Below are 25,992 nucleotides of genomic sequence, written 5' to 3'. Positions count from 1 at the left end.
CCCAAATCTATCATTAGATATATCATTATCAAATTTCTCAAAACTAAAGACAAAAAAAATATGGAAAATAGAGCAAAACGATGCATTGCTAACAGGAGAAACAATTCGAAGGTCAGATTTTTCATCAGAAACATGGAGTCCAGAAGGCACGTTTTTCAAGTGTTGAAAGAAAAGAATTGTCAAGCGGAACTCTGCGCCCACCAAACCCCCTTCAGAATGAAGGCGCAATATTCTTAGAATAAGGGAAACTAAAATAATAGCTAAAGGAAGTCCTTCGAACAGAGAGAAGACGGTAGCAGGGAACCCTGGCATGTCAGGGAAGGTGACCACTAGGGAAACCACTAGAGCGTTCTCTCTTTTAAAGTAGTTTTACAGTTCTTAAATGTTGGACTATTGAAAGCAAAAAAATATGATTCTCAAAATACGTAGATGTAATATTTAAGACAATTATGTCATAAAGGGCGGGTGGCAAAGGGACTTACGTGGTGGCAAGGTTTCTCCCTGCCCCTTGGAACAGTGAGACGCTGGTCCTCCTAGACTGGTAAGTCAGGTGTGTGTGCTGTATCCAGGGGGCGGCCAGCAAGAACCACACAGAGACAGAAACACGACAGATAATGCAAAATGGAATATTACGAAACGTTCAAGTGACTCATAGGAAGGCGGGGAATGGAAAATGGGAACGAAACCAGAGGGAGCTAAGAGAAAACAAAGTGCCAGACAAACCCTGACATCTCAGTAACTACGCGCAAACGGCCCAGGCAGAGACGGGGCACACATGGGCAGAATGGGCTGTTTACTGGCCAACCGTCACGTAGTCTACGAAAAAATGTTACTTCGGATATAATGCTATAGGTAGGTTAAAAGTAAAAGGATAAAAAAGATATACCATTCTCTCGCCCATCAAAAGAAAGCTCGAGTGGCTTTATAAAGATCAGATGAAGCAGACTTTGGAGCAGAGGAAATTACCAAGGACAAAGAGGGCCCTTCCATAATGATAAAGGGGTCAGTTCCCGAGGAAGACATCGCCATCCTAAATGCCTCAGACAACAGAGATTCGGAACACATGCAGTAGAACGACTGGAAGGAGAAGTAGACAAACCTACGGTCACAGTTGGGACTGCAACCCTCACCAGTAGTAACCCACAGAACGGGGAGACAGACAGGAGGACAGGCAGCACCATTGCCCAGCGGGACCGACCCGACACTGGAGAACACCGCCAATGACAGCCGGACACTCGGAGTGCCCACCAGCTCACCCTGACCAGGCACCTTGGCTGAAGCAGCCGAATGTTCTGGAGAAAAGCACATAGCCACAGGAACTGGTCGCTTCTCAAATATACCTGGAAGTCTCTTTCGTTCCCAGTCTCCACACAGCTGGTCCTGTCGTGCCCCTCCCCTCGGTGGCTCCTGCGCCTCCTGTGGACACAGCGTCTTCCTCCCACCCATGTCCTGACCCTTCGCGGCTCGCTTCCCTTCTGCTGCCTCAGGTTGGGAGGGTCAGGGTGTCTGTTCTGCCAGTGGCCACCTTCCCACTGCCCTGGGACTTGGCTCTTGTCATTCTCCCACACTTGCCACACCATGCCCTCGTCAGTGTGCCAGCTGTTCTGGTGCTCTTTCCCTGTCTGCACCCTGTTTGAGGCTGGAGTGCTGGGGACATGCTATGTCCTCTTTCATGGGCGCTGGGGCCTGGCGGTAAGCAGAGGCCGGTACTTGGCTCCGTGGTGGAGACTGCATAAGGAATCGTGGGATGAGTGAAAACGGCCCCTGTATGTGTTCAATAAGGGGTTTGAACAAATGCCTTGGGCCCACAGTTAAAACACACCGTGATCCCCCAGCCCTGAGCACGCCCTGAGCACCCGCCTCGCCCCCTAGTCGGAGGTGATCTGGGAGGGAAGTGTCATGCCCCTTGACTACCACCAGATGGCAGAAGGGAAGTGTTGCTCTCGGGCAGAGTCGGGGGGAGCGGACGCTAAGGAGCGGATTGAGTAGTCCAGGTGACACGGGCACATGGACAGAGCAGGGACAGGCTGCCTTTACCCACTTGCTACCACATGTCTAGACAGTGGCAGGGTTTTCTGGCTAGGAAGGGGACACTTGGGCAAGACTGACCTGTGTGCCTCAGTTTCCCCACTGGTAAAACCAGGGTAGGAAAAGTATATCTCTCAGGGTAAGAAGAGTGTGTAAATATTTGTAAACTGGTCAACACACGTCTCAGCCCATTGTGAGTGCGATGTAAGCACGTGATAAATGATTCCTGACGCCATCACGGGCTCTAACGTGTCGTATTTTCTGTCGGTTCTCACTGACTCCCGCCCCCATAGAGTTGAGTAATAGCACCCACTCACAGATGGCGAGCCCGAAGCCCTGGGTGACATGACTTACCTGGATCCACCAGACACTACAAGATGGAGCAGAATGGAAACTTAGTTTAGTCCCCAAATCGAGGCCTGGTGCCCTCACTGCAGACCAGCCCCTACCCCCCGCCACCCCCATCCCAGCTGGGGACTTCACCTGTGCTTCAGATCACAGCTTGTGGCTGGCCATGCATCCCGGGGGCCTTGCCTCCTGGGTGTTCACTCAGTGGACACTGGCTGAGACCCGGGCGCCACACAGGCCAGTGGCCCCAAGCACACAGACGCCCTGTCCCAGCCGCTTGGATGCGCCTCCCCTTGTCACTCTGTGCCCTGTGCACGCCCCATTCAGGCACTCAGCACTGCCCTGTGACCCTGGTGTGGTTGTCCCTTCTGCTCCTGACCCTGAGTCCTTGAGGCTGGATCCATGGCCATTTGGGTTGGTATTAGGAAAATCAAATGCATTAATTGTAGGGATTTTAAGAAATAAAAATGTGCTTTAGAAATGTGCTGTATTCAGTATTATCTTTCCACTCTTTTCCCTAAGCACATATTATATATTTTGTAAAAATGAGATCATACTGTGTACATACTGTCTATAACTTGATTTTTCTACCTAATTTTTTGTGCCCATCTTTCTGTGTCCTTAAACATTCTTCTGTAACCTGGATCGGGGTCTGTTTGAAGAGCTGATAGAGGTCCAGCGTCGGCTGTCCATGGCTAAGCGCTGAGCTTTGCAGATTCCGCCTGGGTGCCCGGTGTTTGCGGAGCGGCAGGCAAGCCTGCGGTGTGACAGGTGGGCCTGCGGCGTGCTGGTTCAAAGCCCGTCTGCTCGTTGGCCCCTGGGGGGGCCCGGGCTCAGAAGGCAGTTGCTTTGGAGTAGCTGCGAACATGGCGGGGCCTCTGCTAGAATGCTCCGGTTCCCCGAGGGCCGTGGTCTCCTTACTGCCTGTGAACCCTTTTGAGCTTCCACGCAGGGGGCGGGGCGGGGCTACGTGGCTGACAGGCGGCACATTCACACACAATGCACCGCACACACCATTGGTGTGTGTAGCTCAACCGGGTACCACAACCGGCTCTAAACACGATCCGCACCCCGAATGCGCCTGTGCCACTCACTAACCCGCCGGGGGTGGCCACCACCCCGCCTTCTAAAGACACCCTTTCTTTCTGTCTTGGAACCTGATATAAGCACGTGTAGTTCCGTGTCGGTTTCCAGCCCCCACGCGTCTATGAGGCCTATCTGTGCTGTCACGTGCGGGGGTGGGGGGGCACCCACCGCCATGGCTGCTCACCGCTCCACTCTGCAGAGGCGACTCTTATTTTACATTCGTCCGTGGGCGCTGGGCACGGTCCAGTGTTCGGCCATCACAAATAGTGCCGCCACGTGGACCCATGTCCGTACTTCTGTTGGCAACTTGCCGATGACCTGGGACAGTGTCCCGTGCTCAACTCCAGCAGATACTGATGGTGGGGGCGTGCGGCCTGGGTGTGCAAAGGCTGCACTTGCCGCTGTGTCTTTCCACTGCATTGGCTGGGTGTGTGCGTCTCTCTGGGCTTTGCTGTGTGCCCCCTGTGACTGATGGGGCGGGGCGCCTTTCCACCGGCTGCCGGCTCCTTGGCGGCACCCCAGTGAGGCACCTGCTACTCTGTGCTCATTTGTCCACCCTGCGCCCCACTGGTGCCGTTTCACACTGCTGTCGGGCACCCAGGTTTCCACCAAAGATGAGTGATTGGCAGTGCAGACACTTCTCCTGAAGCAGTGGCGTTGACAGCCATGGTAGCTGCAGGCGAGGTGTCAGCAGGAGCGAGCGACCCTCTGCACACAGCAGCGCTTTGCCGTGGCCGGGGAGGAGCAGCTGCCATGAAGCATTCACACAGTTGTGTGGAACAGTGTGGATGCCCCACATCACATGCTTTGCTGTGACCTTTGACCTACCCCGACCTGAAGCCAGTCAGTGGTAAGCTCTTTTGCCAGAAGGTGGGACAAACGGTAAAACATAAGTAACAAAATTGAACGTTTTAACCATTTTTAAGCGTGCAATTCAGGTGCACTAAGGACATTGACATTGTTGTGCAGTCACCACCATCCGTTTCCAGAAGTTTTCATCCTAAACAGAAACTGTCCCCACGGAAGCAGTTCCTCTTCAGCCCCCTCTCCCCAGCTCCTCGCAAGCTCTACCTTTTGCTCTTCGAATTCTCCTGTTCTAGGAACCTCATGTAAGTGGAGCCATACGAGATTGGTCCTTTTGTGTCTGGCTTCTTCCACTGAGCATAGTGTCCACAAGGCCCATCCACATTGTAGCGTGTGTCACGACATCCTTTCTTTTTAAGGCTGGGCATATTTCATTGTATGTGTAGACCATGTTTGGTTTACCTGTTCATCTGTTGGTGGACACTGGGTTTCACCTTTTGGCAGTTGTGAGTGATGCTGCTGCAAACATGGCTGTGCACACATCGGAGTCCTTGCTTCCACTCTTCTGGGCACCTGTTCAAGAGCGGAGGTGCTGGGTTGAGTCTGCAGGATGATCTTCTATTCGAGGTCTGGGCCTCGCCTGAGATCTCACCTTCCCCGCCCATTTCCCCTGGCTCCTGGGAGTGCCTTGATGAAGCAGTTGCGCTTGAATCCTGGTCTCAGAGTCACTCCAGAGAGCACCCAACCTTGGACACCCAAGGAGCAGTGCAACCTGCCACGAGGACACATGCGAGTGGGCGCTGCCTCCCGCGGAGCGGTGAATGATAACACCCATTTACCTCCTCCTCTCTCCTAGTGTCTGATGAGTTCATGCTCCGAAGAAAAAGCAGCAACGGGCCTGGTACTTGGCAGAGTGCAAGAGTCATGTCTGGGGGCCTTTGGAAGGGGCCAGCAGGAGCAAGGGCCCCGAGTCCCCGCCGTTGTCTCTAGTGAGCAGGCTCCCACATCTTGATCACCACGCTCCGTGGCACCTCGCCCTTCCTCAGTGCCTGCCTCTTAGAAGGGACCAACAGCCTCGTTTAAAAGTGTCACCGGAGCCCTGCCATGCTTTTAAACTCACCAGGCCGGCAGCCCTAACTCTCACTATGCCCCGCCCCCAGAGTTCCCTTCCCGCTCCTCTTCCGTGTCCCCTGAAGGACCTTGCTCCCTTTTTCCATTCAAGACAAGCGGGACTTTACTACTAGAAACCACCGCTAAGAAGGTGTTCTGTATTAGGAGAAACAGCATAAAGTACAGATCGTATTTGACTTTGAAGCTTCCGGGCAAGTTTGGGGCAGGTGCTCATCCTGCGTCTGGCCAGCCCGTGCTCCTCAGGTGCCCAGGCCCTGTTTCCTGTTGCCCTCTGCCTGCAGCTAGGAATGCCTGTTCTCTGCTTCTCAGGCAGTTTCCTTCATGTGGGGGATGGAGCTGAGCCAGCATCGCAGCCACACCTGCTTCTCCGGGTCGCTTAGGGCAGACACCAGGAGGCCTAGTGGACAAGGTTGGAGGTGGAGGCCAAGACGGTGGGAAGGGACGTGGCCGCGCCAGGTGCTGCTCCGGGCAGGTGCAGCTCCAGTTAACAGATCAGGAAACAGCCCACAGGCACCAGCCACAGGGCTCTGCGCCGCCTCGGCGGGGGAGGGCGGTCGGCCAAGGCCTTCAATTCCTGCAGTCTATCTTTAGTCCCCAAATCACAAAGTCACACTTAGATAGATTTTGACGACTGGCTCTGAGGTCTCTCTCTGGAACTTTCTCGACGAGTGTATTTCATTGGACACCATTGGACCTTAGAGCTATGAAGAGACGAGACAGCGGTGTGTGCTCTTCCTGGACTAGGCATATCAGACGTGGTCTCAGGTTCCCATAGATACCTGGGAAAACTGAGAATTTGTTTCACTTCGGTGGAAGCTAAAAGTAAAGACAAGCGTGTTCTGGGCAGCACTTCTCACCCCAGCACTGTTCGACTCGAGCAGTCGTGCCCCAGTGCGCTCAGTGAACATCGAGTGTCACGGGCGGCGTGGCGCTGGCGGGTCAGAGACGGTGGAAGCGCAGCCTGGCCCCTGGGTGCAGGCAGCCTGGGCTGCTCCAGGTCCAGGGGCTGGCAGCGCGGCACGCACACAGACGCGTGCGGGAAACGTGGTACGAAACCCTCTCGCAAAAGGGATTTTTAAAAGAAATGTTTAAGAATTGTATTTTGGGGCACGCTGTTACATTATTTGGCACATCAAAGTAATGGGCTGATTAAAAATCTGATTATAGTTAAAGGAAAATAATGGTAAGAATAGAGACTTAATTGATGGTCTGTCAAATTCCTTTTTAAAAAGCTCATAAGAGTCAGGTAGGAAACTCACCCAAACGTCTTTCTGTTACTAAACACAGCATTGGCGATTTGTGTGTCTCTTTAGTAATATCCGTTTTCTTAAAGTCGACTCTACAGCAGCTTTCCTTTGGTTCGTATTTTCACGCTATGTCTTTCTGTTCTTTCACTTTCAGCTTGTTCTTATACAGCGTTCCATTGGGAAACAGCATACAGTTGCTTTGTTTTTAAATCCAGTTAGACAACCTTTGTCTTTTCATTGGAGTTTTGTCCATTTACACTTAATGTGATATAACACGTCGTTGGGTTTAAGCCGACAGTCTCACTGTTCGTTTTCCTTGTGTTAATTCCTTGTTCCTTTAGCCCTTCTTTCTTGCCCTTTTTCCTTTTTTCTCTATTACATCCTGAGACTTTAGGACCACGTTCTCTCTCTTTTTAAAAAAAAATTATTATTATCATTTGTGCCTAGAGCACCTGGTCTTCCTAGGTGGTCTCCCATCCAAGTACTAACGAGGCCCGACCCTGCTTAGCTTCCGAGGTCAGACGTCGGGCTTGTTCAGGGTGGCATAGCCATAGACCATGGACCGTGGCTCCACTGGGGCGCGAACCCCGGACCTTCTGCATGTAAAGCAGACGTGCTCACCGCTGCACTAAAGAACCACGTCCCTCTTTTAAAGAAAAGGTAAAACTCGAGACCTGACATGTTTCCACATTCCCCTGTGGTTGCAGTCGACGTTAGAAGCTGAGCTCTTCACCTAGACCGTTGTAAGGGGGTGATGGCTACGGAGACCACCGAGTGGGGAGGACAGAGATGGAGGCTTGAGAAGATGGGCGAGGGGGCAGTTAGAGGTAAGGAGGGACCAGAGCAGGACAAGGAAGGGGGTGGACGGCAATGTCCACGGGGGACAAGGATCGAAAGAGGCTCCTGACTCGGGACGAGGGGCCGGCTAGACTAAGGCTGCCCTCCACACAGCTGTAGGACACCGGCTGTGTGTGCCCCGGCTGCAGACCCTGGAGTGGGTCAGGTGGTCCTCGGGCTTCCTGCCACGAGCATGTCCTGGGCCAAGTCCATCCAGCTGGAGGACCACAAGACAGCAGGTGGGTGGGCAGGCTGCTCTTGTCCCTTTTCTTCCTCCCCCACCCCTTCAGATGCAGGTTGAGAAATTCACAGCTGATGGGAAACAGCCACCTGCTGCAGAGCCATTCAGCTGGGAGTTGGAGGGAGTGGGGTCGGGGACACCCACAAACAGTGCATGTGTGTGTGCGGTGGGTCCTACACGCTTGACAAATATTAATGCTGTCATCATCACAGCCAAGAGAAATAAGTATCATTATGTTTCTCCCGTTCGACAGATAATGCAGAGAGGTTAAGTAGCTCGTACACAGTTATTAGGTGGCAGAGCTGGGACCTGGACCGGGCCTGACTTGGTCACACTCCACAGACCCAAACACAGCTTCTTCCACAGTGACCATGAGAGCAGTGAGGCTCTGACGCCGCCCAGTTCTCCGTGTACCTTCTCTCTGTTCTACTTGTTCCAAACTCTGTCTCACGTGTCAGTCTCTTCTTTAGCGGGATGGGTTAGTCTCTGCAATAGAATACTTCAGTGTGACGGCCAAGGTCAACTGACAGGAGATTGGGCAGAGTTCAACGTAAGGTTGAACTGGACACGGGCACCGATTAAGAGAACTCCTAGATTTGGATCCTGCTCCTTTTTGTTCTTTTTTGCATTAAGATCAGGAAATTTGGTGTGGATTCTGACTTGATCTTAAACATCAAACTGGATTTTCTGTGACCCTCAAAGACCCTGGTGCTCGCTTCTCCCTCCACCGGCCAGTGAGGCCCACTGTGTGGGGCATGCTTGGTGGCAGAAGCCACTGCAATGGCAGCAGTTTCCACAGGTGGCTGCCTTGGGTCTGCACGCACATGCCCCCAGCACCACTCCCTGTGGGAGGCTGCGGTTCAGAAGACACGTCATCATGAGCTGTTCTGTCCATTTTCCTGGGCCCGTCTAGAGCCCTCACGTGTCTTCTGAGAATGCCACAGTTAGGTGATTCATGGCATCAGAATGTTTCACCAAAGGAAACCTGACAGCCGGAAAAACAAACTGGGCTTGGAGTCTGGTGTTTTTCGCTTTCCTATCTTACGAACTGTGCAGTTGACTCGAGGCTATTTTGCGTGGGGCCAGCGCGACTTGACGAACTATCTCAGGAGAAAACCATACAGCACCATAGCCCTGCCAGACCACACACACATCCAGCGGGCAGCACAAGGAGGTCCTGGGTTCAGCAGTCAGCAGTGCATCTCACCTACCTGTTATCAGCGTGTCACTTGGAATGTCTTCTATGATGCATTTCTCCTCACGTTCCCCCACGTGGAAATAAAAAGCAGTTGAAAGTGAAAAACAAAAACTTAAAAGAAAAGTTGACATTTGCATTTCTGTTGCTTGAGCTGCTCCTGGTAGAGCTTCCTTTGAAATGAATCAGTCGCAAGTGATACTGCTGTTTGAGTGTATTTCATTGAATGAGTTTGTAAATTGATTTTTGTGAGAAGCGGCATATGGTGGCTACACTTGGGCAGGTGACTGCAGCAAGTCCTAGGGAACAAGAGGCACCTGGACCTTGGGGCCTTTCCAAGCATGTTGACGTCGGAACGCCTTCTGATGAGTTCCTTTGAAAGGATTTCGAGTGTTTTAATGGATGAATGATGGCGCAGGGCCTGGAGGGAACCGCCAAGTGCCGAGTCCAGCTGATACCCAGCGGCCAGGCTCCAACGGCCATCTTCTGGTGGTCTTCACCGCTTGGCTGGAGGTGGGGGGTAGAAAGGGAAGACTGTCCTACGGCGAGAAATGAGAGAAGGGGGTGTAGCGGGGGGGAATGGGTGTGTGCGGGAGGAGGGGGGCGGTGCAGGGTTGTCAAGAAAAGCGTGCTGGACACAGAGGTGGTGGCAAGAGCTTCGGCTTAGCTGAGGCCATGCCCTGAATGAACCCAAGTCTCAGCTTCCTCGTGAAAAAGGAATTACAGTCGCCAAGTGTGATCCACTGGGTCCTTTCAGTTCTGGCATCCGATGTATTTTTAAAACCTTTTATTTTGAAATATTTATTGACACAGAAGGTTGTAGAAACAATACAGAGAGGTCCCCTGTGCCCATCACCCGGCTCCCCCTAGTGGTGCCATCTCACCTGATCAAGAGGCCACATCACTGCATCATGGAAACAACTGGACTTTGACTATTATCTTAGAGCATCTTTTAAAAAAACACAGTTCGTTAATCTGTGTTTTCCTTGGGAGAGCCCGTACTTTTCTTTTGGGAGCCTTGTGATTATTTGTTGAACATTGGACGTTTGGGTCTAATTACGTGGTAAGTCTGGAAATGAGCTTCTCCCCTTTCCTGGTGTTTGCCGTTTTGTATTATTGTTTTGTGATTGTTGTAGGCCATCTCGGTGTCAAGGACCATCTGAGGTGACAACAAGTCTTCTCAGGTCTTTTCTGAGATGTTCCCTGGGCACGCACCGTCGCTTTCTAGTTTTCCTTGTATGTGCAGTTGTTTTTGAACGTCCTTGTCTTAAATGTTTCGCTTCCAAAAGGGAAGAAGGGGAAGAATTAAGGGGGAGTGGAGAGAAAGGGTGCCAGCTCTTTTCACCCTCTGGAAGTCACTTCAGCTGGGAGGGGCGGGGCTTGCAACAAGCGGGGAGCGGCCACAGTGACGCTCCCTACCTGTTTGTCTGCATGTCTGTTGTTAGAAGCAGCTGTCGCCCACCAGCTCGCAGATCCCTGATGTTTGCAGGAAAGGCCCTCTTTGCCCACCCTGGCCCCTGCGGACTGCACGTAGGCTTCTCCAGGACCACGTGCGCAGCCGCCCGCCCCGTGGCTGGAGTGGGGGATGGTGGCAGCTGCTGCTTAGCTGAAACGGATCACAGTTGACCTGCGATTTACCCTCCATGGCTTCCCCTGAAGTTGCAAGCCTTCCACAGACTCCAGAGTCCCCGAATGATTTCATCAGACAGGCTGTGCCTGCGATGGCCGTCCGGGTGGGAGACGCGTCTGACCTCCCAGGCGCTGCCGCCTCCACTGTCTCCCTTGTCTTTTAACGCCTTTAACGTGAAAGCGTCGTGTGAAGGGTGTTTGTGTCTACTGGGCTGTCACCGCCTCTACGCTTTCCAGAAGACAGAGCTAGGGGACACTTGGTTCTGAACCACACCTCCTAGAAGTTCCTTCAGTGTAGTTCTCTTGGTGCTAAACCTCAGTTTTTGTTAATCTGAACATGTGTAAAAGCCCTCATTCTTGAAAGGTGGTGTTGAGTTCACGACTCTGGGCGGACACTTAGTTTGTCTCAACATGTCGAAAGTGCCATTTGACCACCTTCTGACTCCCTTGGCTGCTGATGAGAAACTACTGTCGTTCTAATAGACGCTGCTTTCTGAGTGATCTGTCCTCTTCCTCTGGGTCCTTGGACAGTCCTCTTGTGTTGCTCAGCAGCTTCCTGTCACATGCGTGGGGACGGGTGGCTTCTTTCTGTCCTGTCTGGGGTATATTGTGTTTTCTGGTTCTGAAGCTACCTTTTTATTTTAGCCAGTTCTATAACTTGGCACTATTTTCTTTTTAAATATTCTCTTCTCCTTTATCCTCATTATAGCCTTCAGAGTGTTGGATTTAAAACGTTTTAAAACTTCTTACATTATCTTTCGTATCTTCTTGACGTTTCCCACCTCTTCGTCTCTCTGCGCCGCGTTCTGGGTGACGTCCTCAGCGACGTCCCCGTTTCACTGCCTCTCCCTCCAGCTGTGTCCAGTCTCGCTCCCTCACCGACGGACTGAGTCTGTCCGTCCACGTGGTCTTCTTTTCCAACCGTGTCTGTCTGTTTCTAGTCACCCCGCGTTGATTGGTCGTTTTTGTTGTACCTGTTCTATATTGTTTCTGACAATGTTGCTATCTTAGGTGTCTGAATCTACAGGGTGTTTCCCGCTGACTTTCAGTCAATCACAGTGACTTGTTTTTTGATTAACTAGTATTTGCGGTTGCACTCACTGCTTGATTTGGATTGGGGGAGGCTTGAGACCCACACTGGCAGTTGGAAAAGCTTCCTCCAGAGGGAACTGCTTCCGCTCTCCCCTGATGTCAGGGGACGCCACTGTTCTTGAGAGCCTCGCTCAGCAGCAGCCTCAGGAGCCCTGCCTTTCCCAGCTGCTCACCCATGTTGGCCTCAGCCCAGCTTTGCTCCGCTCCAGCCCCAGTTCAGGGTTTTTGTTTGCTCATTTTGGGGAGCAGGAGGAAGTGAGAGTTCTTGCCACGTCTTCTGAGAAGGGCAGTGTCTCAGGTGGCGTTTTCATCCAGAACGTAGGGTTTAGTTATACTGCATGGTGGAAGATGTGCCCTTAAGGCACCTGGGCACACCTCATGCCCAAGGCCAGCATCTGAGTGATGCCCTCTGAACGTCCTTTTCTGTGGTTTAGTGGAGTTGGGCAGGAGTGGGGCTGGATGTGGGAATTCGGCCCACCATCTCTGCTAGGAGCCCCCCCCAATCTCTTGCCAGCGTCCTGCCCTCTGCCTCCTTCCCCCCACCGCCAGCGGCGGCTCGGCCGCGGTCCGCGTTACTTGCTTGGTGTTGCTGACCGTTCCTCCAGCAGGTGCCCTGCTGGCACTTCCGCCGCCTCCTTGACACCCCGGCTCTGGGTCCTGCCACCTGCTGGGCCCTCTGTAGCCCCCTGAAAACCCAGCACACACATTTCTCACCTGCGCGAGAGGCCTGCAGCTATCGACGTCGATGTGTGGACAGCTTCGTTTGGCCCGGTGTCCCTCCCCTGTTCAGTACACGCCAGCACCACAGAACGAACAGGAGCCTCAGCAGTGACCTGTCCTCACTCATTCCCTCCCTTTCCCTGGGCTGACCCAGCTGGGCCCAAGCCTTCTTGAAGTTAATACTGCGAACAGAACCAACGGAGACCTCTCCGGAGTCATGCGAGACCCCAGTCTGTGAGTGTCTGTATTGCCCGTACATCAGAGTGAACCCAGCATTTGGCCATCTCCTCCCACTTCCCCCATATCTCTGTGGACAAACCTCCTTTTCCTCCGTGTTCGTGACTCCTAGCCTATCCCTTCCCCCGCCGCCCCGCGCCCCACTCTGCTGTCAAAACGACCAGTGTACTCTTTACGTCGTACACTGACGACTTGTTATTTCTCACTCAAAGCCTTGCCATGACACCACACCCGCCTCTTCTGCTCAGAGGTGGGCTCATCAGTGAGGGCGGACCCAGCTGCCTTCCTGAAAGAGTGTCCGGCCCCACCATCGCCATCACCACTATTACCGTTATCGGTATCATCGCCACCGTCACGACATCGTCGTCACTGTCATCATCACCACCGTCACCACCGTCAGTATCGCCACCCCAGCACCAGCGCCGGCAGCAGCGTCCTCCACCCCCTTCTCCGGAACCGGAGCGCTCGCGTCTAGCACGGGGTCCTCGGTGGCTGGCTTCCAGCGTTTGTCTCTCTAATGTCAGTGCTTTAATACAGCAAAGGTTGTTTCCAGGTCGACTGTAGATCCCAGATCCTCTCCAGGGTGGGTGTCCTCAGTATGTTGGCCTCTGGTGGCTTCTCAAAAGCCTCTCTTTGTTGACATGTGCTTTGGGGTTTGGAGCATCTCACACGAGCAGTAAATATTCTGGCCCCAAATGATACTTGTCGTTTCTCCCCCTGCCCAGGGCCCCGCCCACCGCTTGCTCCCTTAAGGAGGGGAAGGCAGTCATGGGTGTCCACAGGGGTCTCCACCGCAGTATCTTGCCCCAGTCTTTTAGTGTCCTTACGGGATTTTACATGTCCTGTAAGGAGCAGGTGGTTTTGAATCCGGTCTGCCGGCCTCTGCCATTTGACCAGAGTGTGTGGTCCATCTGTAATCTGACCGTGTGCTCAGCATTGAGGTCTACTTCTGAGTTTTGCACTCAGGCTTGGGAACATGGTCAACATGCTCGATCACATCCTATACGTAGTAATCCCAACACCGACAGCTTTTTGGGTCTGATCTTGTAGTCTGCTATTTCCTCTGACTTAGAGGTGTCCTACTGGTTTTCCCGTGTGTTTGATGGGTTTTGATTTGTGAGTTCATGTTACGGTGGGAATTCTTTGAGTCCTCAGACCCCGGTGTGGTCTCCAGGGAGGATTTGTGCTCATTTCTTCCAGTTGCCTCAGGACGTTACCGGCCCAGGATTTTTTAAGCGAAACTTTTAAGTAGGATTTTTCACATCTCATGCCCCTATGAGCATGGGCTTATATTCAGGAATTTTCAAGGCTAATTTTTTCTCTTCTACGCAGAGCCAAGTGTAAGAAAGGCTGTGCCTTTGCAGTGGGCGGGTGCAAGGAGAGGGGCCAGTGGGACCTGATTCTCCAGGAGTCCCAGCAGGGGGAAGATGGTGTGAGAGTGTTTCTTAGAATGCAGGGCTCCCCGTCCCCCACTGTTCTCCAGGGGCTGAGCCTAGCCTCGGCCTAGAACCCCTGAATGATGCATTCTGGTAGCACGAGGTCGTGAACCCTTGATCTCAGACCAGTGCCAGAAGCACTGAGCCCTCAGGGGCATCTCCCTAAGGTCAGGGACCTTGATGATCAGTGGCCTGGGGGAGGGGACATAGTCCTGCTCCTCTTCGTGCCTGTCATCGTCCTGTCAGCCATTGTACGTGCTGCATCTGTGCAGTGGGTCTGAACACCATTTTTACGTTATTCTGTTTCTTGCCATGTGCCCTTCTGTGAAGTCCGGGGCAAGGCAGTACTCCAGAGATGGGTAAGTGGCCTGTGTCTGCTTGTCCTGCCCTCGCCCAGCGCCTATCTGGGAAATGCGAGGCCACAGCCACCGATGTCAAGAAACAGATTGTCTTTATTCAGGTGCACAGATTGGTAACGTGACAATGACAGGTGAAGTGTCCCAGCCTGCCCCCGTTTACTTGTCTCTTGCTGTGCTACCTGGTCAGGTGCCAGGAGCAGTAAGCGCCGGGTGGCAGCCTCGCTCTGAGGAGCAGGTGCGGGTGCGGGGCTGCGGGGCTGCGGGGCCAGCAGCTTCCCAGGCACCAGGTCGGAGGCATTCCTCAGCCGCGAGCAGTCTGGGACGCCTGGGCCTGGGCGCCTGGCTCTCCTGCAGCACCGACCAGCCGGGCGCTGTGTGTACGTCCTCTGCATGGAGGACAATGCGCCACACAGTGAAAATGGCACCGGTGTGACTTAGCGCAGACTGAGCCTCCACGAGCGGGCAGGCCTCGGACGTGGGGGCCGCGAGGGAGAACTTGCAGCAAGGAGGCGCCTGCTCACAGCCCAAGGCACGTCTGTGCAGAGGCGTCTGTCAGCAGCGGAGCTCAGAGAGGTGATGACAGCGTTGCCCACTGAGCCCGCTCGCTGTGTGGCCCCAACCCCAGAGACTGGGCCGGGGCCACCAGGCAGGGCTCACACACAGTTGTCAGGGATGCACTCCGCTTCCTCCTCCAGCTCCGGGCAGGGCGCCCCGTGGTTGGCGGGCTGCACGCGGATATAGCGTGTCCTGCTCTTGGCTCCCAGCTTCCCGCATGGACCTCCACACAGCCCCCAGGAGGACCACAGGGAGACCTCACAGTCCAGTGGCGTTTCTGGAACTGGACCAAGCACAGGGGAGACCCATGAGTGTGTGGTGGGGGAGCGGGAGGAGCCCCAGGGCGGTTCACCCCCAGACCAGCTCCAGACCGTGGCGTGCAGAGGAAATACTAGCTGTTCTCAGCACGGTTCAGAGTCGGTTACAAGAAGATGCCACCAATGCACCTAAAAAGCCACTGAACTGACTTGACGTCATGTTTCTCTGCTGAGAGCCGGGGCTTTGGGACTGACTCTGGCACCATGGTGGTGGGAGCCCCGAGAGACTCTTAGCTGTATTCCCAGAGGAGAGAGTGGGGACTGCCCCTGTTGGGAAACGTCCTTCAGGGGGCACACGCTGAGAGTCTAGATCTCCTGACGTGTTTTGGAGCTGACCACAGTGGGAGTGTGGCCCCCATGCTCAGCTAGCACCCGACACACAGGTTCCCTGTCACCTCCGCTGACACCCCACCAACCCCTTTGCTAGGGAGGGTACAGAGGGACCCACTGTTGAGGTGACCTTCCTGTCAGTTGTGACATGGGCCACGTGCACACCTCTGACGGGGCTGGGGTTATTCCATACCTCATTTCTGGGCTGTGGACATGTGAGCTCTCACTCACAAATGTTGGGCAAGGGTTCAGTCTTCAGTTTTGAGTTTGAATCAATCAGCTACCAAATCTCTCAGCACTCACGTCTTCGTGCCAAACGCTCTGACCGCCAGAATCTGCGTCATCCTTCCCAAATGTTCTGAACCCTTTGAACCCATGTCATCTTGTGCCAAACACTCTGATCTCTAGTATCTGGGTCGTCCTTCCTGAGTGTCTGAACCTTCTGGACCCGTGTCATCTTGTGCCAAACGCTCCGATCCCCAGAACCTGCGTCATCCTTCTCGAACGTTCTGAACCCCCCGGACCCGTGTTATTTTGTACCAAACATTCCGACCCCAGAGCCCTCGTGGTCTTGAACTCATTTTTGAAGTCACTCAGAGACGCAGAGTCGTGTGGCCCTGAGCATGGTGCCTGGCTGACTGAGCACCAGCAGCCTCTCCCTGGTTTGATTCCCTTCCTGGACCCCTAGTGTCCCTGGTAGCCTTGATGGCCTGGTCTGGTTTGGCCTGGTGGTGGGGATGTCACACCCAGCAGCCTGGCTTAGAATTGGGTGACCTCAGCTGCAAATTGGAGTTGCCGTGGGGGAGTGCCATAGAGGTGGACAACGTGGCCTTGTCCCTGGACTGTCTGTCGCCCTTCATGGGGTCATGTGGCAACCAGCTTCGCCTCCAGGAGAGTGGCAGATGTCAAGGTGTTGTCACTGCCACTTCACAGACACTTGGGCATTTCTGGCCTCTGTGTATCGCTTTCTCTTTCTCCAGGGCGGACAGTCACCTTTGGGGTTAGTCTGAGGGTGAAAGCCGGCACAGAAGGCTCAAGATCCACAGTTGCCTGTCGCAGTGAGGGCGGAGCAAGTCCCCGTGTGACACACAAATCTGCCCCCACACTCCAGTGGTGGACGTGCAGCTTCCATAAGCCTGAGCGCTTGGCCCCAGAATCAAGACTGTTGAGGTCAGGGAACGTGGCGGTCGGCCACGCGGTGGGGCGGGAGCCCGGCTTACCTGAGAGGCTGTCCAGGATGTCATTGCCTGCCAGGTCCATGGCGGGCGGGATGAAGGCCCTGGGGCTCTGCCGGAGCCGCACCAGGGTCACCCTGGCGATGGGGGGCAGGGTCTTCAGCCGCGGGTAGTAGAAGGAGTTGGCCGGGTGGCTGGGGGAGGAGGATGTTATCTGGGGAGTGGTGGGAGGGGGCGTCAGCACTGGCCGAGGATGCAGCAGCCCACCTGCACCTGCTGTGTGTGTGGCCCCAGATGGAGCCGGGATGGGGTCCAGCAGAGTTGCACAGAAAACAGACTCAAACCTGGGCTGCTTCTGAGTGACACAGCCCAGTGAGGCCTCTGTGGCTCCTTGGGGTGCTGGGCCCGCGGCCTGGGAAATGGACCAGGGAGGCCTGGCCTCCTTCAGGCCCCTCCTTGCTCCTGCCCTCCCTCCCCACCTGCAGCGCCACCAGCTCCTTGTCTTCTCGAGTAGCTGCACCCCTGCTCACTGGGACCCGACAGGTGCCATCTAAACAATGGGCACAGCTGGGCAGCAAGAGCTGTCCCAAATGGCCAGTGCCATCACACCTTCTCTAAGGGCCGTCATACCCTCACCTCGGTCACCGTGTCCTGTGGGATGGTCGCAAAGTTGGGGGAGGAGAAGGTGAAGCCACTGTCTGTTCCGGCATCGTGTGGGTAGAGGTCCATGGAGACCTCCTCCCTCCAGTGGTCCCCATCACACAGGTCCAGACTGTCGATACCCACAAACCAGTCGGGGCTGGGGACGATGCGGACCACAAAGGACACCTGGGGGAGGGGGCCGGGCGCTCAGCAAGGCCGCCACCACAGCCCACCCACACCCCTGCACTCCCTCACGCCGCCCGCCACTCACGAGCGAGTGCCTGGCCTGGGCCTCGAGCTCCGCAGAGGTCTGCCCGGTGCCGCTGGGCACGGCGGGCGCCGAGAACACCGTGTGCACGCTCTGCAGCCTCTCCCCGGCAGCCTGGATCTCCTTCATCAGGGCCCAGGCCTCGCCGCGCTCCGCGAAGTCCCTCAGCCCGTTGCTGGCGTACTGGTCCTGTCTCCACAGGCTGTAGTCGGAGCTGTGCACGGCCCCTGTGGACCCGCCGCCTGAGCAGCCACCCAGAGTGCACGCCAGCCCTCCTTCCCACCCGCAGCGTGCAGACGCCCTGCAGCCTCACGCTGCTGGTGGGGCTGGTGTCCAGCTGGCCCTTCCCATGACTCTGGCCATCCTGTTCCCACCATGACCCCAGAGCCCAGGTCATCAGCAGCTGGCATGTGGTAGGCACCCAGCAAATATTTCTTGCAACGAAGTGTATTAAATGAGAGCGCTCTCCAAACTGTGAAGTGTGGAGAAGCCGTTGGGTGACTGTCCGCTCCAGGCAGCAGGGGCGTCACTTACCCAGCAGGGAAGACCACTGTGCGGGGGGCCGGAACAGAGGGTACTGCTTGGGGAAGGCCGTCTGGCTCCACTTGCCCGTGAAGGTGATGCTGTACTTGGCCAGGGGCCGGGCTGTGCACACGGTGTCTCCCCCCAGTGGCTGGCCGGCCGCAGAGCCGAGTGTGGCCAGAAGGAGAGCCCAGAGGGCGCTGCTGGTGGTCAGGGTTGGGGTTTCCATCACCTAGGAGATGAGGGAGCGCGCCACATGCTGGCATTGCCAGCGCAGACACCCTGCCCTGCGGGGTGTGCAGGGAGGGGAAGGGACGAGGGACAGCCCCTGAACATTCCTCTGGGCTCCACCTCTCGGCTCAGGCTTGGCCTGAGCCCTGCGCAGGAAAGCGGAACCGGTCAGGTTACAGCTGGATTTGCAGGCGTGTCTGCAGGATCCCCAGGCTGCCTGGCAGGCTTAGGGCGCTGGCACCGGGAGCTTCCACCCGGCTCGCACAGGCATGGCATCCCCGATTCCACGCCCCCGGCACTGCTGGCCGAGGGCACCCAGAGCCTCGAGGGTGAACTCTGTAGACTCGCTCTGAGGACCACAGGGCCGGCTCGGGCTGCCCTCTGGGTGCTTCAGGTTCCCCCGGGAAAGCACCAGGGGTCTGGGGCGACTCTGGGGTGAGGGACAGAGGTACAAGGGATACTCACCCAGCAGAAGTAGCAGGAAGACAGGCAGCCGGGCTGTGGCAGCAGGCCGTCTCAGCCAGAACCCAAGCTCCAACTTATGCGTAGGATGGCACCCCGGGTCCTCCGCCGCGGCCGGCAGAGAGGGCGGACGGGACGCAGGGGAGATGACTTCCCTCAGCGCTGCCGTGCTGCCTCTGAAGCCAGCAGAGGCCCCTCCAGCTGAGGTCACTCTTCACTCGCCGCACCCCTTTCTTTGTCTTTTCCTCCCCCCGCCCCCTCCCTCCTCTCGCTCCCTGCTGCTCTGCTTTCCCATCAAGCCCTTCCTAGTGTCTCCCTGGAGGTGGTGCCAAAGCCAGCGGTGGGGGGTGGCGGGGCAGCCAGCGCTCCGCAGCCAAACCACAGCCTGGTGCGGTGCCGGCTGGCGAAGCGAGGCCTGGGACACCTCCTCGCCTCCCAGAGCTGAGAGGGGGCCTCGAGGAAGCGTCCCCTCCCTCAGGGTGGGGAGGCAGCCACCCCCACCCCACAAGGATGCCGGCGCACACAGGACGTGCTGACAGATTCTGAAGTTTATTGCCACTCACCGGCTGGAACATGTTTTTAGAACTCGAGTCACGAGGTCTGGGAACTGGGGAGAAGATGGGACAGTCCTCAGAACTGCAGGGGTCTTACAAGCGTAAACAGGAAGCACTCTGGTTTTTGGAACCTTGTTAATGTTTTACATGCTCGAAAAAAGAGAGTGAGAAAATAAATAGAATCAATAATAGAACGCAAACGAAAACAAATGATCCCCCCCTGCATTTCAAGTAACCAACAGGGGCCCACGGGACCACTTGCGGGTCTGCAAGGAGGGGCCGCCTGGGTCTTCTGTGCAGACACAGGGCGTTTCATGAAAAGCAACTGTGTTTCTCAGAAGGAAGCCCCCGGGAGGGCGGGGCCTGGCTCTCCAGTCTAGCCACACTGCCTGGCCAGCTGTGCTGGGCCTCGTCGCCATCCGATGGGTGTGAGTGTGTGTGTCAGTCGCCGCGTGCAGTCCCCGCGACGTGGTGAGGGAGGGCTGCACCGTCCGGGATCGGCGTGGTCACACGCGTGCGAGGGAGCATGGGTGGAATGGCAGGTGGCGCGTACCAGCTCTTATGTCTCGTTCTCCTTGGAGGAGCAGCCAGTCCTGTTTGAGGACAGAAGCAGGACATCGTGGCCGGGGACATCTTCACAGGCCCGTTGGTTAGGAAACGCTTGTCTGCTCCCCCACGGTCCGCCCAGGCGCAGGCCGTTCTCACCTGTTGTCCGGCTCTGGTGGCCTCAGGGCTTGCCCTGCAACGACGCCCAGTGTCATCCGAGGCTGCGCTCCCAGCCCCCAATGCCACGCGGAAAGGTGGCGCCTGGGGTGTGTGTCCAGTGGGGACAAAGGCCAGGAGACCTGGGGCGGGGCGGGCCGGGCCTGGGAGGGGTGCTGCCTTTGGTGGAGTGTGCTCCCTCTTGATCAGCCCGAGGGGATTCTTGGGACACAACGGGATGGGGGACAGGACCCAATTCTTTGCTGTGCTCAGAAGGAACACAGAGGTTCTGGGACAGGTGACCTGTGGCCCTTTGGGCTGGACTGGGGCTTGGGCAAGGAGCCTGGCCAGTTGGGAGCTGCTTACACCGTGAGTCCCAGACAATGCTCTGACCCTCCGGCGCCCCTTCTGCAGACCAGGGAGCTACATCTGCCTCCTGCCGAGGATCAAGCCACGGAGCATCGGGGAAACACTCTTCAAGGCAACCGCCTACGAACAGAGGGTTCCTCTGTGCACTAGGTGGGGACCCCCAAGCACCTGCCCAAGGTGAATTCATTCATTAACAGATATCAAGCACCTTCTGGACCTCAGTGCTGGGGACATAGAAGTGCCCTCAATAGACAAAAGCCCTGCTCCCCAAGTCTGCAGGAGGAGGGGCAGGAGGTGGACAGAATACTTCCAGTAGATTTTCTGTCACTCAGTGAGTGCTCGGTTAACTGGCTGACACTAATGCCAGGGTCCCTTCCTGTAAGTCTGTGGTCAGTCGCCCTCGAGGTGGTTTTAGGGGAATGAGGCTCGAGAGTGTGGCTGCAGGCCAGGACTCTACTCCATGCTCCCTGAATGCTCCCCACCCCCTGACCACAGCCACAGTGGGCATCCCCTCCCCTGACCCCAGCCTGCCGTAGCTCAGACTAGTCTAAGCACAGGACGAGCACTGATGAGCCCCCCTCCCAGGAGGTCTGCAGTTTTAAGTAGTGTCTTTAGCCCAGAAGTGGCCTTTAGGCAGCTGTAGAGTCCCTCCCGACGGGGTGGGTCTCGAGGAGTCAGAGTTTGTGAGCTGCCGAGGGCAGGGAGCGCTGGCTGAGCTCTGGCCTCGGCTGTGGCCCTGCCACGGGGCACAGAACCCAGGATGCCCCCAGGTGCTGGGCTCCGGTTGTACAGGGAAGGTCTGGTCACCTCTCCGGGCCCTGGCTGAGGGCCCTCTAGGCCTGGCCAACAAGGGCTCCTTCAGGGCCCTCCCTGGGCGTGGCACAGGCCCGACTCAACTTGGGCTGGGGGGCAGGCCAAAGTACAGGCCTGGCGTCTAGCTCCTGAGGGGGACCCTGCCAATCACACAGGCACACATTTGTCTGCTCACTCACCCAGTCACCAGACATTTACCAAGGGTTGTTCCCTCCAGACACCACAGCCTCTGCACACACAGCTCGCCAAGAGCTGCTGCAGTCTTGGAGGCCGACAGTCCCCAGCCACGGCCCCCTAACTTACTGTCCCTCCTCTCAGCTCCTCCTCCCTGTGTCTGGGCCTGGGCTTCTTTCACCTTGACCAGAGGAGCACCTGGTCACACCTGTCCCACCTGGCTTTGTTTTCCACCGGGAGCCGGTCTAGTGCAGGCAGGCAGGCGAGGATTCGCCTCCGGAGTACAGGCCGACAGTTGTTGGGAGAGTGGGCAGACTGCGCTGAGCTCCCAGGCGCTTCAAAGCCGAGCTGCTGGCCCCACTCGCCCAGAGCCCGCCCGCCTCCCCCCTCCGAACGCCCTTCAGGACAAGGGGTTCTCTGAGCACCCTGCTTGGGCCGGGCAGCGTAGGTCCCGGGCTAAGTTTGGCGGCCTCGGCAGTGCTGGAAGGACTGGGAAGGAGGGGGTGCGGGGCAGGGAGCCCCGCCGCCTTCTGCTCTTCCCCTGGAGCAATGCTAGTGGCGCCTTGCCTGCTGGACCACCTGCAGCACGACCCCGGCAACACGCCTGGCTCGTAGGGGCATCAGAGAGCCCAAGCTCTGGCCGAGCGTCACCAAGACTGCTAGCCCCACTTTCCTGGAGGCTGGGCCACAGCTGGGCTGCAGTTTGGGAGGATGTGTGCTCCTGTCTGGCCACAAATGCAGGTTTGTCCACCTTGGTGCGACAGTCGGCCTCCCACGAACACAGGCCTGTTTGTCCAGTCACATTTACCATGGTGTCTTCATCCGAATCCAGAAGCCAGGGCCTCAGCAAACATGGCAGAGTGGGGCGTTTGAGAATGCCCTCCTTCGTGACAGCTAGGAGAACACAGGCAGAGGTGGTAGAGCAGACCTCCTCAGCACGGTCGGCCCTCACTGAAGCCTCGTCAACGGGTTCTGCGACTGAGTGACGTGACACATAAGGAAACCAGCTGTCCCACCAGTGGGTGGTGTAATCAGTTAGGTCCCCTGGCCGCTGGACGACGTAGGGAAGGACAAGACTCAGGACTGGCCGTGCCATGAGAGCCCGCCGAGGGCTTGAGGCAGTCTTTGCAAAGGTCGTGGGTTTTTTGTTTGTTTGCACTTTAAAAAAAAAAATAGGCTAAACCTTGCTAAGAATAGAAGAACAGCAAGTTATGAGGTGTTTTTGTTTGCTCGTCTGTTTCTACCATCTTCACTATTTTTAAGTGGACAGCTCAGTGGCATTAGACACATTTGCCTCGTTGCGCGGCCTCAGCACCATTCTCAGCTCTTCATCCTGTGTATCTAACACCCTGTCCCCACTGAACACTCACTCCCTGTCCCCTACTCTCCACTCCTGACGACCGCCGTCCTGCTTTATGAATGTGGCGACTCTAGGGACCTCGTGTAAGTGGAGTTATACAGCATTTGTCCTTTGTGACTTGAGGGCTGAGAGTAATGTCCTCCAGGTCCGTCCATGTCGCAGGCCTGCCAGGGTTTCCTTCCTCTCTGAGGCCGAGTCGCCTTCCACCGCGGGGACGGCCCACGATGGCTCACCCTCGTGCGTTCACGGACGCTCGGGTCGCGTCCACGTTCGGGCAGCGAACACGCTGCTGTGAGCACGGCGTGCAGCCCCCTCCCCGAGACCCCGCGCTCGCTCCTGTGGGCGGGCGCCAGGAGTGAGTGGTTCTGTTATAGATTGTTCTAGGTCTTGCGGTGCTTCTACTATTACATCTTTGAGGAACCTGCACAGTTCTCACAGCAGCTGCACCATTTTACATTCCTGCGACAGAGCAGGAGGCTCCCACCGGAGGCTCGCGCCCCTCACCCACCTCTGCAGGGGTCTTGAAAATCCACAGCCCACACTCGTGGTGAAACCCAAACACTTGTCAACCCCGAGATGGGATGGAATTGGGTTGGAGCTCCTTTGAAGGGCGTCCCAGAAAGGTGTCCCTCCCTGACCTGCTCTGTGCTTTTTGGGAAGACCCCTCCTGCCCTGTAGCCCAATCTGACTTGATTCGGCGCTCACCCAGCATGGTGGCCTTCCCCCAGGAGAGCACGAACGGAGGGACACGGGCCTCTTCCAAGATGTGGCCCTGGGGAAAGGGGCTGCCACTTTCTCCGCTCTTCACCCTCCAGGGGCCGGACGTGGCCTTTCCACTGCCCTCCCCACCCCAGGTGGAGGGCAGGAGGCTGCAGGTGAGGGAGAGGCGTCTTGAGCTGTGGGAGCGAGCAGCTCGCCCACCGCGCAGGCGCAGGGACTGTGCTCCTGGCCTTCACTGCAGCTAGAACAGCGTCCTCACTGCCCTTCCGGGTCCCTACTGCTCGAGGAGTGAAAAGCTACTCACTTTTGCACACTCGCCTTGTGTCACGCTTTCTTACTGAATTTTAGCTTTTTAAACTAGGATAAAGGGAAGTCTGTAGGTTTGTAATCATGTCGTTAGCACATACAACTTTATCTGTTTTTTTCTTAACGTTATGTCACTTGTTTGTCTTCTCGCGTTTGCCAGACCCTCCAAGGATATCCTGGCAGACACGGCCAGTGCCACAGCTGCTCCCCACAGGCCTGGGGACAGTTCTGTGTCTCTCCGTGTAGAAAGATCTTTGCCACTGTGTGTGCAGAGTTTGAATTTCTTAATCTATTTTAATTCGTGTTATTAATAACGATTGCTGAATTTTGTCACATTTCTTGTCAGTGTTCACTGATTTGGTTCTCTGAATATTCTGTGCTAATTCGCAATGACTTAAGTCAGTCACCGAGCCACCCGCGAGCCTGGCCTGGACCTGCCGCGTACCGCAGCGTGACCCGCAGGTGCTTCACAGGCTTCTCTTTGCTAGTCTTCTCTTTATCTTCACCTATAAGCGACATTTGTCTATAGTTTTCTTTCTTTTTTTGTGGTACTGTAGCAGGTTTTTCTATTAAATTATACTGGTTTCACGAGATGAATTCCAGTTTTTCATCTTTTTATTTGTCTTGGAAAAGTTAAAATCACACTGGAGTCGCTATGCTCCCAGCTTGGGGCTGAGTTGCCCGCAGCTGTGCCTGTCTGTTCCCGGTGCTTTCCTTCATTCGGTCACCCCTAATCGTCTTTCCAGTGCCTCGTCTTTCCTGCTCATGCTTTCCCTTATTTGAAGTTATTTTGGTAATTTATATTCACCAGAAAAATAACCTGTTGCTCCAGGTTTCCTAACAGCTGTCCCAGCTTTGCAGGCTGTGTGCCTGTCCCCCTCTGCCCCCGCTGTCCTCTGCGGTTCCTGCTTGTGTGGGCTCCAGAGGTTCCTTAATCAGTGTTCTCCGCAGGGCAAGGGGTTTCGCGTTTATTTTCTTTTAGAAAAAATGCTTTATCATTTCTTCTTTTTACTTGCTTGTTTTCTACTTAATTTCTAGGTTTATCTTCATCATTCCCTCTTTCCACTTTTTAAAATGTGTTTTCTCGTTCTTGTTCTGATTTCCTAAGATGGGTCACAATCCCTCACTGTCGTTCTTGCCGCCGAGTGGCCGAGTGCTGTGTCGGGTGAGCTTCTAAGCTCCACTGAGACGTGTTTACATTTTTGTGGCTTTCCAGAAAGCTCGTGTGTTCAGATTCGATTTCCTGTTTTATGTGAGGGTTACCTAGGAATGCATTTCTTAGTTTCTGAGTGTTAAGATTGGGGGTATGTGTGTGACCTTTTTTGCTATTTTAAGTTTCGTTGGATTATAATAAAATCATTTTCATTAATCTCTTTGCGGCCAGGTGCACATTGTGGCCTTATGGAAAATACTCTGTCCTCGGTCGTGAAGGTCGTGAGGGTCTACGTCTGCGCCCACGCCGGCCTGTGTCTCGGCAGCCTGACTGTGAAGAGGCGGTGGGAGCTGCCGGCGGGCGCTCGGCAGCCCTTTTCACCTCTCACTCAGCTTCATGGGTGCGGCTCCCACGCGGAATGGTGCGTGACTCACATGTCACGCACTCGCTCCGCCCGTGGCCACTGCGCGCCGCCGCCTACGCACGGCTCTTCCCTCAGTCTCGTCGACGCCAGTCTTGTGGCCTCTGCTCCAGTTCCCGGCCAGTTCGCTCATTTTTTTCTGGTATTCCCCTTGGATGGGGTACATGGATGACATATGCTCAGAGTGACGACTTTCGGGGGGTTGTCCTCCCTGGATGACCTGTGGATGACACCGCACTGTCCTCTGCTGCCAGGGTTGCAGATGAGAACTCCAGGCCTTGTCAGTGTGTTTTCTCTTGGAGTGACATGCGCTTTCTTTCAGCAAGCACGTAACTTTTCCCTGGCCGGGCTGTGCCATCCACCCAGGAGGCTTCGTGGGCCTGTGAGGTGAGGAAGAGGGCCAGGGCCGGCGTGGAGCATGTGGGTGGCCGCACTGGGAGCCATCTGCGGGCCCTCGCGTCCCCGCCCACTCCAGCCCTCGCACGTGCTTGCAGGGGCTCTTGAGACACTGGTCAGTGAAGCTGCGTC

General features: G+C 55.8%; 2 protein-coding genes and 1 pseudogene across 2 annotated transcripts; all 3 read right to left on the bottom strand.

Moving 5' to 3' along the window:
• Positions 1–7,084: 7,084 nt before the first annotated feature.
• On the bottom strand, positions 7,085–7,200 carry LOC120582995 (uncharacterized; annotated as a pseudogene).
• A 7,263-nt stretch (positions 7,201–14,463) lies between these two features.
• On the bottom strand, positions 14,464–19,068 carry SPON2 (spondin 2). The gene is made up of 6 exons (XM_039838356.1): positions 18,896–19,068; positions 18,212–18,431; positions 17,681–17,904; positions 17,404–17,595; positions 16,813–16,981; positions 14,464–15,228 (listed from the first exon to the last, which is right to left on the bottom strand). Exons 2-6 carry the CDS (start codon positions 18,426–18,428, stop codon positions 15,044–15,046), a joined length of 987 nt encoding a protein of 328 aa, XP_039694290.1. The 5' UTR covers positions 18,429–18,431; positions 18,896–19,068; the 3' UTR covers positions 14,464–15,043.
• On the bottom strand, positions 19,029–24,409 carry LOC120582717 (uncharacterized). Its single transcript, XM_039837995.1, has 6 exons — positions 24,336–24,409; positions 23,570–23,733; positions 22,313–22,398; positions 20,152–20,556; positions 20,000–20,039; positions 19,029–19,499 (listed from the first exon to the last, which is right to left on the bottom strand). Exons 1-6 carry the CDS (start codon positions 24,407–24,409, stop codon positions 19,198–19,200), a joined length of 1,071 nt encoding a protein of 356 aa, XP_039693929.1. The 3' UTR covers positions 19,029–19,197.
• Between the last annotated feature and the right edge of the window lie 1,583 nt (positions 24,410–25,992).

The sequence above is a fragment of the Pteropus medius genome, unplaced genomic scaffold, assembly GCF_902729225.1.
Source record: "Pteropus medius unplaced genomic scaffold, Ma_sr-lr_union100, whole genome shotgun sequence".
Lineage (NCBI taxonomy): Eukaryota > Metazoa > Chordata > Mammalia > Chiroptera > Pteropodidae > Pteropus > Pteropus medius.
Note: the sequence above shows the minus strand (reverse complement) of the source record. Positions and strands in the feature narration are given on the sequence as shown.

Excerpts from the sequence above, each read along its gene's own strand:
- SPON2 (XM_039838356.1), bottom strand. The coding sequence starts at position 18,428 with ATGGAAACCCCAACCCTGACCACCAGCAGCGCCCTCTGGGCTCTCCTT. Across the intron at positions 17,905-18,211 it reads ACAGTGGTCTTCCCTGCTGG|GGGCCGTGCACAGCTCCGAC; the intron begins GTAAGTGACGCC and ends GCGGGTCCACAG. Across the intron at positions 15,229-16,812 it reads CATCCTGGACAGCCTCTCAG|TTCCAGAAACGCCACTGGAC; the intron begins GTAAGCCGGGCT and ends TGCTTGGTCCAG.
- LOC120582717 (XM_039837995.1), bottom strand. The coding sequence starts at position 24,409 with ATGTCGCTTATAGGTGAAGATAAAGAGAAGACTAGCAAAGAGAAGCCT. Across the intron at positions 22,399-23,569 it reads GGGGAAGGCCACCATGCTGG|CTGTCACGAAGGAGGGCATT; the intron begins GTGAGCGCCGAA and ends GTGTTCTCCTAG. Across the intron at positions 20,557-22,312 it reads ATTCGGATGAAGACACCATG|AAGGGGCGCCGGAGGGTCAG; the intron begins GTAAATGTGACT and ends CCTGGTCTGCAG.